The sequence below is a fragment of the Salmo salar genome, chromosome ssa18 (assembly GCF_905237065.1).
Source record: "Salmo salar chromosome ssa18, Ssal_v3.1, whole genome shotgun sequence".
Taxonomy (NCBI): Eukaryota; Metazoa; Chordata; class Actinopteri; order Salmoniformes; family Salmonidae; genus Salmo; species Salmo salar.
This window is the reverse complement of record NC_059459.1, coordinates 13,425,458-13,440,092: the sequence shown is the minus strand read 5'-3', so window position 1 is coordinate 13,440,092 and position 14,635 is coordinate 13,425,458. Positions and strand designations below refer to the sequence as shown.

The following is a 14,635-nucleotide window of genomic DNA, read 5'->3' as shown; positions in this document are numbered from 1 at the left end:
ATACATCAGTCCATTCCTTTTTAATCCATGAGAGGGAGTAATAGAGTGCAACCCTCAGGGAGACGGGCAGGGAGTCATCTGACTGCAGTCAGTGGTTACCTGCCAAAGATACTTTTGTGTCACGTAGTGTATGTGGACACCTGCTCATCGAACATCTCATTCCAAAATCATGGGCATTATTATGGAGTTGGTCCCCTTTGCTGCTATAACAGCCTGCACTCTTCTGGGAAGGCTTTCCCCTAGATGTTGGAACATTGCTGCGGGGGCTTATATCCATTCAGCCACGAGCATTAGTAAGGTCGGGTACTGATGTTGGGCGATTAGGCCTGGCTCGCTGTCGGCGTTCCAATTCATCCCAAAGCTGTTTGATGGGGTTGAGGTCAGGGCAATGTGCAGGCCAGTCAAGTTCTTCTACACCGATCTCGACAAACCATTTCTGTTTGGGCCTTTTTTGTGCACGGGGACATTGTCATGCTGAAACAGGAAAGGGCCTTTCACAAAGATGGAAGCACAAAATCGTCTAGAATGTCATTGTATGCTGTACCATTAATATTTCCCTTCACTTGAACTAGCCTGAACCATGAAAAACAGCCCCAGACCATTATTCTTCCTCCACCAAACTTTACTTTTGGCACTATGCATTGGGGCAGGTAGCGTTCTACTGGCATCTGCCAAACAGATTTGTCCATTGAGTCCAATGGTGGTGAGCTTTACACCACTCTAGCCAATGCTTGTCATTTGGCATGGGGATCTTAGGCTTGGTGCTGCTTGTGTGAAGCTCCCAACGAGCTTCACACGTTGCTTTCAGAGGCAGTTTGGAACTCGGTAATGAATGTTGCGACCGAGGACAGACGATTTTTACGCGCTACACACTTCAGCACTTGATGGTCCCATTCTGTGGGCTTGTGGGCCCTACCACTTCACGGCTGAGCCGTTGTTGCTCTTAGACAGTTCCACTTCACAATAACAGCACTTACAGTTGACCGGGGTGGCTCTAGCAGGGCAGAAATGTGACGAACTGACTTGTTGGAAAGGTAGCGTCCTATGACAGTGCCACGTTGAAAGTCACTGAGCTCTTCAGTAAGGCCATTCTACTGCCAATGTTTTGTCTATGGAGATTGCATGGCTGTGTGCTCGATTTTATACACCTGTCCGCAACGGGTGTGGCTGAAACTGCCGATTGCAGTAATTTGAAGCAGTGTCCACATACTTTTGTATATATATTGTGTGTGTTATCCTAGATATGAGTAGTTTGAATCTTTCTCTCTATCTGGATTTCTGTATTGAATTTGACTTCATGTTTTTAACCCCTGACTCTACGCATTATCACACAGGAGTTGGACGCCCTCTTCAGGAAGTTGGACACTGACCTGGATGGGAGGGTCAGCCTCAGGAAGTTCCAGAAGGGTCTTTTCAGAGAAAAGGGTGTCCCAGTTCCCACGTCCTCCACCCCCATACGCCACAACCCCCACCGCTCACTCCAGCAGGTAAGCAGACAGACACAGAACAACACCATTTTAGGGAACGTGTACATGTTTAACAGTAATTTATTTATATGGAAATGTATGTATGTATGTGAGTGGGTCTGGGTCAGTAGAGTAAATGTATGTAATTAGGCCAGAATAATGATCCGTGGATAATACAAATGACAATACATTGCCATGTGGGACCATCTGTCTCGAACTGAAGGGAGTATTTGATATTCTATTTTATAACAAATAAACTGTCACTTTGCATTAAATGTGGGCTGATTGGTGTTTGAACCTGCAATATGTAACTTTTTGGGTGCCCGGACCAAATTCACATACGAATGTGAGTTATAGATCTGTCATTCTCTTTGAAAGCAAGTCTAAGAAGCGGTAAATTTGTTCTATGTGCTCTATTTCTGTGCTTCACGTTCTAATGTTTAGTTTTTGTGTCTTTTACTTTTGATTTTGATACTCTAGTCTCAACAGCTGAAAATACAACATTTTTGGTTTATTGATTCTAAACACTATACTTGCTTGTTTTGACACATAAGCTGAAATTAGGAGAACTATTAGAATTTCAGCAACCAGGAAATGGCAGAGTGATTTCGGCATATTGTACCTATTTAAGGACCCAGATAGCACATTTGGTTCCTTGGAAGTTGTGGGAACTTAAGTTTTTGGTTTCCCATTGCTTCTGGGAACAAAGCCATATGTTTCCTGACTGGTAAAGCACAACATTTTTTAAACGTTTTGAGAACGTTCTGACCTAGAATATGTGGACAACTACAAATACCTAGGTGTCTGTTTAGACTGTAAACCCTCCTTCCAGACTCCCATTAAGCATCTCCAATCCAAAATTAACTCAAGAATCAGCTCCTTTTTCGCAACAAAACCTCCTTCACTCATTCCGAAAAACATACCCTCGTAAAACTGACTATCCTACCAATCCTTGACTTCGGCAATGTCATTAACAAAATGGCCTCCAAAATGGCCTCTACTCAGCAAATTGGATGTAGTCTATCACAGTGCCATCCGTTTTATCACCAAAGCCCCATATACTACCCACCATTGCGACCTGTATGCTCTCGTTGGCTGGCCCTCACTACATATCCGTCGCCAAACCTACTGGCTCCAGGTCATCTATAAGTCTTTGCTAGGTAAAGCCCCGCCATATCTCAGCTCACTGGTCACCATAGCAACACCCACCCGTAGCACGCGCTTCCAGTTCTCTGCTGCCAATGACTGGAACGAATTGCAAAAATCTCTGAAGCTGGAGTCTTATATATCCCTCTCTAACTTTAAGCATCAGCTGTCTGAGCAGCTTACCGATCACTGTACCTGTACACAGCCAATCTGTAAATAGCACACCCGACTACCTCATCCCCATGTTATTACTTACCCTCTTGCTCTTTTGCACCCAAGTATCTCTACTTGCACATCATCATCTGCACATCTATCACTCCAGTATTAATGCTAAATTGTAATTATTTTCGCCTCTAGGGCCTATTTATTGCCTACCTCCCTACACTTCTATTTTTGCACACACTGTACATAAATAGAAAAATCTTTATTTTCTTTTATGTTATTGACTGTGTTGTTTTTGTCGCACTGCTTTGCTTTATCTTGGCCAGGTCGCAGTTGTAAATGAGAACTTGTTCTCAACTGGCCTACCTGGTTAAATAAAGGTGAAATAAAAATAAAATTCTACGATGTAGAAAATAGTAAAAATAAAGAAAAACCCATGAATGAGTAGGTGTGTCCAAACTTTTGACTGGCACTGTACATATGTGTAAAGGGGTGCGTAACTGGTGGCAGGGAAGTCGGACGCAGGAGAGCAGAACTAGGAAGTAGCTGGAGCAGTTCAATCCAAAAACCAACGGCATAAAAATACAACAGAATATGGGCACAAAAAACCCGACGCGCACCAGTAAACAAGTGCACAAGCACTAACAACAAACAATCCCACACAAAGACATGGGGGGAACAGAGGATTAAATACACAACAATTAATGATGGAAATGGAAACCAGGTGTGTAGGAAAACAAAACAAATGGAAAATGAAAAGTGGATTGACGATGGCTAGAAGACCGGTGACACCGACCGCCGAACGCCACCCGAACAAGGAGAGGAAACGACTTCGGTGGAAGTCGTGACAGTACCCCCCCCACCCCGCCAGAGCCGCGCGCTAACACCGGCCTCGGGGACAACCCGGGGGGTGAGGTGCAGGGCGATCTGGACGGAGACGGTGGAACTCCCAGCATCTCTCATCTCTCCTCCGGACCGTTCCCCTCCCAGTCCACGAGGTACTGAAGGCCCCTCGCCCGACGTCTCGAATCCAGTATGGATCGAACGGAGTACGCCGGGGCCCCCTCGATGTCCAAAGGGGGCGGAGGAACCTTCCGCACCTCAGACTCCTGGAGCGGGCCAGCCACCACCGGCCTGAGGAGAGACACATGGAACGAGGGGTTAATACGGTAATCGGGGGGAAGCTGTAACCTGTAACTCACCTCGTTCAGTCTACTCAGGACTTTAAATGGCCCCACAAACCGCGGACCCAGATTCCAGCAGGGCAGGCGGAGGGGCAGGTTTCGGGTCGAGAGCCAGACCTGGTCCCCCAGTGCGAACACCGGGGCCTCGCGGTCTGCGCCAACTTTCTGGCGCAGCACGGCGTGCTGGAGGTGAACATGGGCGTTTCCCATGTTTCCTCCGCGTGCCGGAACCAGCCGTCCACCGCAGGAGCCTCGGTCTGACCCTGATGCCAAGGAGCCAGAACCGACTGATAGCCCAATACACACTGGAAGGGGGAGAGGTTAGTGGAGGAGTGGCGGAGCGAGTTCTGGGCCATCTCTGCCCACTCCCCCGGCTGGTCCTAGCAATAGGACCTCAGAAACCTACCCACATCCTGGTTAACTCTCTCCACCTGCCCGTTACTTCGGGTTTCACCCCGAAGTAAGGCTGATCGAGAACCCCAGACATTCTATGAACGCTCTCCAGACCCTGGACGTGAACTGAGTCTCTGATCGGGGTCCCATGTCCTCAGGCACCCCGTAGTGCCGGAAGACGTGAGTGAACAGGGCCTCTACAGTCTGTAGGGCCGTAGGGAGACCGGGCAAAGGGAGGAGACGGCAGGACTTAGAAAACCGATCCACAATGACCAGGATCGTGGTGTTGCCCTGTGAGGGAGGAAGATCCGTCAAGAAGTTCACCGACAGGTGCGACCACGGTCGATGTGGAACGGGTAGGGGTTGTAACTTCCCTCTGGGCAGGTGCCTGGGAGCCTTGCACTGGGCGCACACCGAGCAGGAGGAAACATAAACCCTCATGTCCTTGGCCAAGGTGGACCACCAGTATTTCCCACTAAGGCAACGCACTGTCCGACCGATGCCGGGGTGACCAGAGGAGGGTGACGTGTGGGCCCAATAGATCAAACGGTCGCGGACAGCAGACGGAATGTACAGGCGCCCAGTTGGACACTGGGGGGGAGTGGGCTCTGTGCGTAACGCCCGCTCGATGCCCGTGTCCAGCTCCCACACCACCGGTGCCACCAGGCAAGAGGCCGGAAGTATGGGAGTGTGATCCATGGACCGCTCCTCTGTGTCATACATCCGGGACAGTGCGTCTGCCTTAGCGTTCTGGGAACCTGGTCTGTAGGACAGAGTGAAAACAAAACGGGTAAAGAACATGGCCCACCTTGCCTGGCTAGGGTTCAGTCTCCTCGCCGCCCAGATGTACTCCAGATTGCGGTGGTCAGTCCAGATGAGAAAGGGTGTTTAGCCCCCTCAAGCCAATGTCTCCACGCCTTCAGAGCCTTGACAACAGCCAACAGATCCTGGTCCCCCACATCATAGTTTCGCTCCGCAGGGCTGAGCTTCTTCGAAAAGAAAGCAAAGGGGCGGAACTTTGGTGGCGTGCCCGAGCGCTGAGAGAGCACGGCTCCTATCCCAGCCTCGGACGCGTCCACCTCCACTATGAACGCCAAAGAGGGATCCGGATGAGCCAGCACGGGAGCCGAGGTAAACAGAGCCTTCAGGTGACCAAAAGCCCTGTCCACCTCAGCCACCACTGCAGTCGCACCGGTCCCCCCTTCAGCAGTGAGGTAATGGGAGCTGCTACCTGACCAAAACCCCGGATAAACCTCCGGTAGTAGTTGGCAAATCCTAGAAACCGCTGCACTTCCTTTACCGTGGTGGGATTCGGCCAATTACGCACGGCTGAAATGTGGTCACTCTCCATCTCCACCCCTGAAGTGGAATTGCGGTACCCTAGGAAGGAGATGGACTGTTGGAAGAACAGACATTTCTGAGCCTTGACGTACAGGTCATGCTCCAACAGTCGACCAAGCACCCTGCGCACCAGGGACACATGCTCGGTGCGTGTAGCGGAGTATATCAGAATGTCGTCGATATGCACCACTACACTCTGCCCGTGCAGGTCCCGGAAACTCTTGTCAACAAAAGCCTGGAAGACTGATGGCGCATTCATCAACCCGTACGGCATGACAAGGTACTCATAGTGCCCTGAGGTGGTGCTAAATGCCGTCTTCCACTCATCCCCCTCCCGGATACGCACCAGGTTGTAAACGCTCCTGAGATCCAATTTTGTAAAGAAGCGCGCCCCGTGCATTGACTCGATCACACTGGCAATGAGAGGCAGCAGGTAGCAGCTGTACCTCACTGTGATCTGATTGATACCCCGATAGTCAATACACGGGCGCACACCTCCGTCCTTCTTCTTCACAAAAAATAAACTCGAGGAGGCAGGTGAAGTGGAGGGCCGAATGTATCCCTGCCCCAGGGATTCGGAGACATAGTGTCCATAGCCGCCGTCTCCTCCTGTGACAGAGGATACACGTGACTCCTGGGAAGTGCTGCGTCTACCAGGAGATTTATCGCACAATCCCCCCTGTCGATGGTGTGGTAATTGAGTCGCTGCCTTCTTACAGAAGTCGAGAGCCAAATTGGCATATTCTGAGGGGATGCGCACGGTGGAGACCTGGTCTGGACTTTCCACCGTAGTCGCACCGATGGAAACTCCTACACACCTCCCTGAGCACTCTCGTGACCACCCCTTTAGAGCCCTCTGTTGCCACTAAATAGTGGGGTCATGATAGGCCAACCAGAATCAACCTGAATCAACGAGCGCCTTATGCTGGGAATGCGGGGAAAACTCAGGAAATTGAATAAACACATACATGTGAGCTCTGGCTGAGTATGGTGCCGACTCACCTGGTGTGACACGATAGTTCCCTGCCTGCTGCCTCGGCTCCCTGAGGAACCTCCCCAGCTTCAACCAGCAGTGTGCCCTCTGCAGCCACAAATGGTGCAGGGAATGGCCCCTCCTCCGGTCGCCCTAAGCGCAGCACCTCCCAGCTCCATGGGTGTCGGAGCGGAGGTGCTGGGGGATGGAACTGACAGGCCCCGATCCGGACGTCCACGGGCAGCCAGCAGGTTGTCCAGCCGGATGGACAGATCCACGAGCTGGTCCAACGTGAGGGTGGTGTCTCGGCAGGCCAACTCCCGACGAATGTCCTCGCGCAGACTGCACCGGTAGTGATTGATCAGAGCCCTGTTGTTCCATCCCGCGCTGGCGGCCAGGGTCTGGAAGTCCAAAGCGAAATCCTTCGCGCTCCTCGTCCCCTGCCTCAGGCGCCACTCGACCCTCGGGCGGGTGGTCGAAAACTGCCCGAAAGCAGCGGGTGAATTCTGCGTAATGGTCCAACGCCGCGTCTCCTTCATTCCATACGGCGTTGGCCCACTCCAGGGCTTTGCCTGAGAGGCAGGAAACGAGGGCGGACACGTTCTCACGTCCCGAAGGAGCCGGGTGGACGGTCGCCGCCAGGTAGAGCTCCAGCTGGAGTAGGAACCCCTGGCATGCGGCAGCCGTCCCATCATACTCCTTCGGGAGCGCAAGCCGAATCCTGCTGGGACCGAGTGAAGGAGGGATGGACAGTGGGGCCTGCTGTAGTGGGGCTGGTGGAGGCGCTGGACGACCTCCTCCTCTCTCCCAACGATCCATCGTCTGCAGCATGCGATCCATGGCGGTGCCCAGACGTTGCAACATGGTCGCGTGCTGCTGGACGCGCTCCTCTACCGCCACAGGAAGGGCGTCTGCTCCTGCTGACTCCATTCAGTGGTGAGTAATTCTGAAATGCGTCTGTATGTAGCTGGTGAGATGAGTCAGGCGCAGGACAGCAGATATGAGTAATGAAAGCAATTTTACTCAAATATATCACAATACACGTTGTATAAATACAAGGCCACAAATACGGACCGCAATACAATAAACAATTACTCACAAACAAACATGGGTGAACAGAGGGTTAAATAAAGAACAAGTCATTGGGGAATTGAAACCAGGTGTGTAAGACAAAACAAATGGAAAATGAAAAGTGGATGGGCGATGGCAAGAAGGCCGGTGACGTCGACCGCCGAATGCCGGCCGAACAAGGATGGGGACCGACTTCGGCGGAAGTCGTGACAACTTTCAACTATTTGAGAACATTCCCAATGTCAATCCAGTTGGAGAATGTTCCTAGAACATTACCAAAATTGAATTTAAATGTACCATGTTTGAACTTTTAGGAAACATTCTGTTAAAGTAATGAAATGACAAGAAAATTTTTTTTTTTTGTCAAGTTCCTTAAATGTGCAGAGAATGTTCCAAAGCCAAGCAACTATACTGCACCATTCACAGAAAGGTGTGGGAAGGTTGTATGCAAAATAACCATAGGACAACCACACTCTCACCAAGAAACATATGGTTCGTCGAACGTTATGTGCTTGCTCGGGAGGCTCTTGAAATATTCTCTGCGGCTCATAGTTTAGTTTAGGATTAAGATAAAGGCATAATAAAGTATTAAAAATATGATCTATTGATTAGAAATTGTCCCTTCCCTTCAGTATCTGACATAAAAGGCAAACTGTTATACACAGAAACTTTAACCCAATTCTGATATTTGTTCAGTAATTGGTCTTCTGACCAATCAGATCTGAAAAATATCTGATATATAAAGATCTGATGTGACTGGTCAAAAGACCAATTAGACCGCCACATCCTGCTGCTTCACCTGCGGGATCGTTTGAGACCAACCACCCAGACAGCTGATGAAACTGAGTATTTCTGTCTGTAATAAATCCCTTTTGTGTGGAAAAACAAATTTTGATTGGCTGGGCCTGGCTCCCCAGTGGGCGGGCCTATGCCCTCCCAGGCCCACCCATGGCTGCGCCCCTGCCCAGTCATGTGAAATCCATAGATTAGGGCTTAATGAATTTATTTCAATTGACTGATTTCCTTATATGAACTGTAAGAGACAATTTATTAATGATTTCCACACGAAGAAAAAGCCAAAGTTAGAAATCACGTATTGCACTTCAAGCCTGATATGTCGCTGTGGTCTGTTAACATGGGCTATGAAAGACAACATCCTTTCTTTCAAAGCTTGGCATGTTGGTGCCTCCCATGTATTAGGAACAACTAGCTACATGAACCAGCACTGAGACAAAAGTGTGTTTCTCAGGCTGGCTCAGAACCTAAATACTGCTGCTACTCCTCCATGTCCCAAACTGGTGTGGGATGTAAACCATGAGCAAATGGGGAATGGAATGTAGGCTAAGCCATATTAATAACCTCTTTGAGCTGGGGGGCAGTATTTTCATGTTCGGATGAAAAGCGTGCCCAGAGTTAACTGCCTGCTACTCAGGGCCAGAAGCTAAGATATGCATAGTATTAGTAGATTTGGATAGAAAACACTCTGAAGTTTCTAAAACTGTTTGAATGATGTCTGTGAGTATAACAGAACTCATATGGCAGGCGAAAACCTGAGAAAAATCCAACCAGGAAGTGGGAAATCTGAGGTTTGTAGTTTTTCAAGTGATTGCCTATCCAATATACAGTGTAAATTTTGTCAGATTGCACTTCCTAAGGCTTCCACTAGATGTCAACAGTCTTTAGAACGTTGTTTCAGGCTTCTATTGTGAAAGGGGAGCAAATAAGAGCTGTTTCAACCAGGGGTCTGGCTGAAAGCCTTGAGTTGTTGATCGTGCGCGGCCGTGAGCACGAGCTCCGTTCCCTTTTCTTTCTAAAGACAAAGGAATTATCCGGTTGGAATATTATTGAAGATTTATGATAAAAACATCCTAAAGATTGATTCTATACATCGTTTGAAATGTTTCTACAAACTGTAATGGAACTTTTTTTTACTTTTCGTCTGGACTTAGTGCCCGCGCCTTGTGCATTTGGATTAGTGAACTAAACGCGCGAACAAAAAGGAGGTATTTGGACATAAATATGGACTTGATCGAACAAAACAAACATTTATTGTGGAACTGGGATTCCTGGGAGTGCATTCCGATGAAGATCATCAAAGGTAAGTGAATATTTATAATGCTATTTCTGACTTCTGTTGACTCCACAACATTTTACATTTACATTTAAGTCATTTAGCAGACGCTCTTATCCAGAGCGACTTACAAATTGGTGCATTCACCTTATGATATCCAGTGGAACAACCACTTTACAATAGTGCATCTAAATCTTTTAAGGGGGGGGTTAGAAGGATTACTTTATCCTATCCTAGGTATTCCTTAAAGAGGTGGGGTTTCAGGTGTCTCCGGAAGGTGGTGATTGACTCCGCTGTCCTGGCGTCGTGAGGGAGCTTGTTCCACCATTGGGGTGCCAGAGCAGCGAACAGTTTTGACTGGGCTGAGCGGGAACTGTGCTTCCTCAGAGGTAGGGGGCCAGCAGGCCAGAGGTGGATGAACGCAGTGCCCTTGTTTGGGTGTAGGGCCTGATCAGAGCTTGAAGGTATGGAGGTGCCGTTCCCTTCACAGCTCCGTAGGCAATCACCATGGTCTTGTAGCGGATGCGAGCTTCAACTGGAAGCCAGTGGAGAGAGCGGAGGAGCGGGGTGACGTGAGAGAACTTGGGAAGGTTGAACACCAGACGGGCTGCGGCGTTCTGGATGAGTTGTAGGGGTTTAATGGCACAGGCAGGGAGCCCAGCCAACAGCGAGTTGCAGTAATCCAGACGGGAGATGACAAGTGCCTGGATTAGGACCTGCGCCGCTTCCTGTGTGAGGCAGGGTCGTACTCTGCGAATGTTGTAGAGCATGAACCTACAGGATCGGGTCACCGCCAACATGGCGGGTATCTGTATGGCTTGTTTTGGTGGCTGAGCACTGTACTCAGATTATTGCATGGTGTGCTTTCGCTGTAAAGCTTTTTTGAAATCTGACACAGCGGTTGCATTAAGGAGAAGTATATCTTTAATTCTATGCATAACACTTGTATCTTTCATCAACGTTTATGATGAGTATTTCTGTAAATTGATGTGGTTCTCTGCAAAATCACCGGATGTTTTGGAAGCAAAACATTACTGAACATAACGCGGCAATGTAAACTGAGATTTTTGGATATAAATATGAACTTTATCGAACAAAACATACATGTATTGTGTAACATGTCAAATCGATCCCGTTAACAGGATTTGATCCCTAAGAAGTTTTAAGTGCTATGACAGCAAATGGCGTTTATTAGTGGCGCGTGCAATAAATGTATTTGTGGTGCAGAAGCACTTTTGTCTGTGGGAGCCTGGATTACACAATGCACAGTGGAGGCGAGTTATTCTTAGAGAAAGCGGCATGACCGAAGGAGGTGTTCCTGCTACAATGCCCTTCTTTGTAGGAGTTTTTTTGTATTTCTATGACATTTGGGAACAGAGGTGAGGCTGCACTGTGCAGTGCCACACTGATCTACAGCGGTGTTCTGTGGAGGAGGAACTAAATTGGGCCATCAGCTAGCCTGTTCCTGTAGCTTTCATGTCTTCCTCTGTTTTCTGCCAGGCCTTTGAGGAGCGGATAGTGCGCTCCACCTCTCCCTCTCTCCTGTCTGCCACCGTGGGCCAGAGGCTGCTGACCAGGCTGGACGATGGGTCGGGCTGCACCAGTCCAGAGAGGGTCATAACCCTCTGGAACGAGGAGGGCATCAAGAACAGCAGGGACATTCTACAGGTCAGTGCTGGATTTGTACCATGACAGGTCAGGCTAGTTGGAACCTGTCACACTCTGTGTTTGATGTTAGATAATAAGCAGCCAGTGTGAACATCATGTGGTTTTTAGTGGTTTAGCTTGTGAGCAGAATCTGTGAAAGGTAAGCTTTGTGAGAAAGTTATGAACCAATGTAAGTCTTCATCCTATTACTGTTTTTATTTGAATATCCTCCAGTCATGGAAACACACGCTCATTGCTTGTACCAGTTATTTTCAGAAGTAGCCTTGAAATGTTGATTACTCTTCCTTTGCAGCTACTTGAATTGATATGTTGCTGAAAAGCCTTGGTGTTCAGGGATTGGTACAGGTTATACAATGGGTGGGTCTAATCCTGAATGGTGATTGGTTAAAAGCACATTCCAGCCGTGTCTATTCTACAAGTTTCCACCTTCTAAATCTATGAGGTTAAAATGCCTATTTACTCTGTTCTATCGGAATGTGCAATCCACTGTCTCATCAGCCGAGGCAGGGAAGTTATCAACTTGATCTCCACTATAAAAAGCATCTAAACGTTACCTCACATTTCTTTTAGACTAACATTTAGTTTTCAAAAGCAGAGATTTGTATAAACCTTGCTGTCTGTCTCACTGACATTTGCAACATTGTTTCAATATTCAAATTCGATCTCCAGCTGTCCAGTAGTATTGAACGTGTAGGAGTCGGGACGAGACAGACAGGCAGGCAACGTTTCTCAGCCAGTCGAAATCATGAATCAGCTGGCAGAATATTTATGGCTATATACAAAGAAATGTCAATTGAAAAAAGGTCAAACGAAGTTCAGTCTTTGCAGATTCAGTGTTTGAAGTGATTGTTTTAGCTGTGTTGTTGGCTAGCTCCTCTGAACAACAGTGTCCTGACGAGAGAGCGCATATTATTTGCCAGGCGAAATCGCGCCTCATTAGATCATTGTTATGGATGTATCCAAATAAATGTCACTAGAAAACAGCTTAAACAAATGCAAATGCTGCTACTGTTGTTATTCTTTTTGACGTTTGACGTGACTGTAAGTTAGCCATAGTTGGCTGGCTAGCAAGCAACTGATAAGAACGTTACCAGCCAGTATGGCAATGGAACATTTAGAACGAACGACTGAGTCGCGTCCATAGATACAGAGCAAAAAGACTGAAGGACTGCGTCTCATCTCTGGCAACCGAACCAATAGAACGGACGACCAGCCGGCTTGGGTAGCAACCCTAGATTTGTGTCGAGACTATATCTTGTGGAAGGATGAAATAGTATGAATAAATTAATCTAAATAACGTTTTAAGTTAAAATATGTTAATCAGTATTTGAATATGTTGGTAACCCTTTGTATAAAAGTGATAATGCCCTGGAAGCCGGTGTTTGAAGGATATATTGGCACGGCTTCTCGGGCATTATCACTTAAATAAAGAAGGCTGCAAGGTTTCTCATTTCATCATTTTGACAAGACAAGTTACATAAACTGTATTTCTGACTCCTTTAGGGGCATATCTCCTTCCTGTGTGTAAAACGTGTAATAGGAGTAGAATTGAGATTGTGAGTTCCAGTTACATGTAGTGGATGGTCTTTTGGTTTAGATTACATGTTGTGGTGTAGAACTATAATCTATGGAACACTGCCTACGAAAGGCCCTAGCTAGACACGCTCTATTTACATTATGTGTTACTGAGAGAATCCTCTTGTAATTTGACACATTTTATTACATGAGGATGAACTGAACTTTGACCTGAATTTATATTTACCATACACCAGTTGTCAAAAACCCTGGGGCCTCATTTATAAACGTTGCGTATGCACAAAATATTCCCAAAAACATGCGTGCGCCAGTTTTCACGCGAAAGTTTGCATTTATAAAAACCGAACTTGACGTGAGAATTTGCTTATCCTCCCGCAATCTTTAGACCATGTGTACTCACAGTTTCTTGTGGCTGAAGTATTGCATTGCAAGAAGGCAAAAGTAGCCTTGTGCAGGAATACACAACACTCTTTTTCATAACAAAAAACAGGTTGCTAAAAATAATAATATGCAATAATTTGCAGTTAGTGAGAATGTATTTATTTGGTCTTTGCATTCTAAAATCATTAGAAATAGGCCTCTATTTCCTATTATTTATTGCATTTCCATGATCAGCGGAGAATAAATTCCTCACCTTTTCTGACTGATGGTTTCGTACTTGCGAAATAGCCTAGAGGCCTACAAAAAGTTAGGATAGGCTACCAGTCGTCCCATGTGGCTCAGTTGGTAGAGCATTGGGCTTGCAACGCCAAGATTGAGGGTTTTGGGTTCAATTCCCACAGGGGGACCATTTTGAAAAAAGTTAAAAAAATGTATGCATTTACTACTGTAAGTTGCTCTGGATAAGCGTGTGTGCTAAATTACTAAAATGTAAAAATGTCCCATTTAATTTGACCCACTTCACAGTAGTAAATAGATAAGCTATTTCAAGTATTTTGCTCTTTGCGATCCGATGCGCAGTTCGAAGGTAGACCAGACGGTTCACCTTTTCCATTGATTTGTAGGCGACAATTGCCATGCACATCGCTCAATTAATTGGTCCTATTAGATAGACTATTATCATTTCTAGTTTTTCCTCTATGTATCCGAAAGGGAGCATGGTTTATAACATACATTCCAATTTAACAGGTGAACAGACTGTTGATCTTGATCTGAAACCAAGCCATGAGGTTGAAGGAATAGTCCGTAGAGCGCCGAGACAGGATTGTGTCGAGGCACAGATCTGGGGATGGGTACCAAAAAATGTCTGCAGCACCGAAGGTCCCCAAGAACACAGTGGCCTCCATCATTCTTAAATGGAAGAAGTTTGGAACCACCAAGACTCTTCCTAGGGCTGGCCGCCCGGCCAAACTGAGCAATCGGGGAGAAGGGCCTTGGTCAGGGAGGTGACAGAGGTGACAGCTCTGACAGAGCTGTAGAGTTCCTCTGTGGAGATGGGAGAACCTTCCAGAAGGACAACCATCTCTGCAGCACTCCACCAATTAGGCCTTTATGGTAGAGTGGCCAGACGGAAGCCACTCTTCAGTAAAAGTCACATGACAGCCCGCTTGGAGTTTGCCAAAAGGCACCTGAAGGACTCTGATCATGAGAAACAAGATTCTCTGGTCTGATAAAACCAAGATTC

At 47.3% G+C, this 14,635-nt stretch overlaps 1 protein-coding gene across 3 annotated transcripts in view; it reads left to right on the top strand.

Annotated features, from left to right (window-relative positions):
* The window catches only part of LOC106576715 (ninein-like protein), a 66,849-nt gene that overhangs the window by 28,658 nt on the left and 23,556 nt on the right, over positions 1-14,635 (top strand). For all 3 annotated transcript variants that reach the window (XM_014154049.2, XM_014154048.2, XM_014154051.2), the window contains exons 7-8: positions 1,335-1,487; positions 11,308-11,475. In XM_014154049.2, the coding sequence (XP_014009524.2) occupies positions 1,335-1,487; positions 11,308-11,475 (321 nt within the window). The remainder of the gene's footprint in view (positions 1-1,334; positions 1,488-11,307; positions 11,476-14,635) is intronic.